This window comes from Austrofundulus limnaeus, unplaced genomic scaffold (assembly GCF_001266775.1).
Source record: "Austrofundulus limnaeus strain Quisiro unplaced genomic scaffold, Austrofundulus_limnaeus-1.0 Scaffold14, whole genome shotgun sequence".
Taxonomy (NCBI): Eukaryota; Metazoa; Chordata; class Actinopteri; order Cyprinodontiformes; family Rivulidae; genus Austrofundulus; species Austrofundulus limnaeus.
The window spans coordinates 2,698,211-2,700,538 of NW_013952416.1; the positions used below are offsets into that span (position 1 = coordinate 2,698,211).

At 32.8% G+C, this 2,328-nt stretch overlaps 1 protein-coding gene across 2 annotated transcripts in view; it reads right to left on the bottom strand.

The window, feature by feature from the left end:
- dock8 (dedicator of cytokinesis 8) overlaps nt 1-2,328 on the bottom strand; it is a gene marked incomplete in the record, with an annotated part of 66,148 nt that overhangs the window by 36,319 nt on the left and 27,501 nt on the right. For both annotated transcript variants that reach the window (XM_014002688.1, XM_014002689.1), the window contains 2 exon segments: nt 1,434-1,500; nt 2,109-2,194. In XM_014002688.1, coding sequence (XP_013858142.1) covers nt 1,434-1,500; nt 2,109-2,194 — 153 coding nt within the window.

The following is a 2,328-nucleotide window of genomic DNA, read 5'->3' on the forward strand; positions in this document are numbered from 1 at the left end:
ATCACCATGTAATTACAAGGTAATTAAAAATGGTAATTAAATGTAATTACTACCTTATCACCATGTAATTACAAGGTAATTAAAAATGGTAATTAAATGTAATTACTACCTTATCACCATGTAATTACAAGGTAATTAAAAATGGTAATTAAATGTAATTACTACCTTATCACCATGTAATTACAAGGTAATTAAAAATGGTAATTAAATGTAATTACTACCTTATCACCATGTAATTACAAGGTAATAAAATGGTAATTAAATGTAATTACTACCTTAATACCACGTAATTATGTGGTAATTAGGGTACAATTTTACTATGCAATTAATTGTCTGCAGTAATGTAGCACTTACCTGGTAACGTATTACAATTCACAATGTAACACCTAAATAAGTAGTAGGTAATTTGGACAGTTTTAAAGTTATATTTTATTGCAATTAACCACTAACTCCAAAATTTAGTTGCATTCTTTTGGTTATAAATGTAGTGTTGAGTTACTATTGAATAGTAATTTGATTGTAGTTACCCAATGAAGGTACTTTTACTAACAGTAGTTTTGTACCCTAATTACCACGTAATTACATGGTAATAAAGTAGTATTTACATTTAATTACTTTTTATTTCCTTGTAATTACATAGTAATAAGGGTATCGTAAAAGAAAGCATTACCAAGTACTTTTACACACCCACTCCAAGAAACAAAGTGTTGAATTATWTTAGCTCGGTTAGTGGAACCAGTTAACATAACTTGTTTAGATAAAATCAACACTTCATTTTTTAGAGTGCATAAAAAACTCCTTTCATGTTGGGTTCTGGTCATAATTAAATTTGTAACAAGGTGGTAAATTTTAAAGTAAAGAAGTAAAAGTATGTTTTGAATGTAAAAGTAAAAGAAGACAATTTAAAAAACATACTTAGTAAAATTACAAATCCTCAAAAAAATGACTTTGTGTAACAAAGTAAATGTAATTTGTCACTATAGGCCTCTAATTAAATGTGTGTTGTCTAACAGTTCTCTTTAAAAAAAACACCATCAGCGACTGAAGTGGGTTTTACCAAGCAAGGTAATTATCTAATAATTTTATCTTTAGGGCACCGCCCAAACCACTGAAAGTCTCTCTGTCTTTCACAACAAAACAKTTACAATCCCTGAAAAATGAGCCAAGATTCCAATGTGTTTCCTAATTAAAAACAGCTGACGTTTGTCTTATTAATTATTAAAAACCAATKAATAATTGTGTCAAACTGAACATGATGATGAGGAGGAGGATTTAGGCTGTTTATTATTCAAAAATGCTTTTTAAATAAATCTAAGTGATCAGGCTGGTGTCAAATTTTGATTTTATACAYTTAAATTAAAATTATTGCAAAAACAATCTGCAAATCTGCTCTTTCTGAGTCAGTGCATTTGATTTAGCAACAGTTTTCTTACCTTTTTCTTCTCTTTCAGGTCATACAAGGCTATGGTGGCAAAAATTGGCTCGATGTCAATTTCAAACCTGAAAAAAAAGGAGTAATATATAGTTCAGTTGTAGCAAAGAGCAGAACTCTGTTTTTACAATCCCTAACCTCTAAGAACAACTCTATTCCTGTGAGTTGCTGTGTTTTTTTTATGATGGGAAGAAACTAAACCATATTTAATGTRGTGTTGAACTGAACTGGATCCGAGGCGATGTTGCCAAACCACGGCAAGCCAAGGAATCAGTTCAACACAAACATTTGGCAGTCGAGTTGCACAGGGACAGACGAGCGTGTAAACAATAAAACTGTTTAACGCTAAGGAGACAAAATGACAAAGAACGATGGAGGAATACAGAATTTGAGAGAGAATAAAGAAGCACTCCTCCGTCCTTACAACACAGCTCTGTTCTTCACTAAAACATGCTAGAAAAAACATTTTAGACTTGTTCAGATGTGAAAAGCAGCACTGTTCCATATGCTAAATGCACCACAGAAGATCCRTCTTAACAAATAAGAGGGTGTTTGAAAAATTAAAGTTTTACACAAGCAACTTTTGTCTCCATGTCCGTCTTGTACAATAAACAAAAAGCYGCAGAACCGACAGAACTGTTCTCCCTCCCTCACACGATGAAAATGGACGACATACTTTATGGCCTGGCATCGGATCAGGATGCGTTCTCCAGTGTGTTCTTTGGGACAGTCGGGAATGGGACGGATTTCCACTGCTTCGTCCTGGAGCACAGCGACAAAACACAGACGATGTAYTCAAAAGAAAGGAAATGAAAACTRAGAAGTTATGTTTTAACAAGGATTATATGTGCTGAATGTTTAAACTRAACCTGACATGCAGGTTAAATGTGGGTACA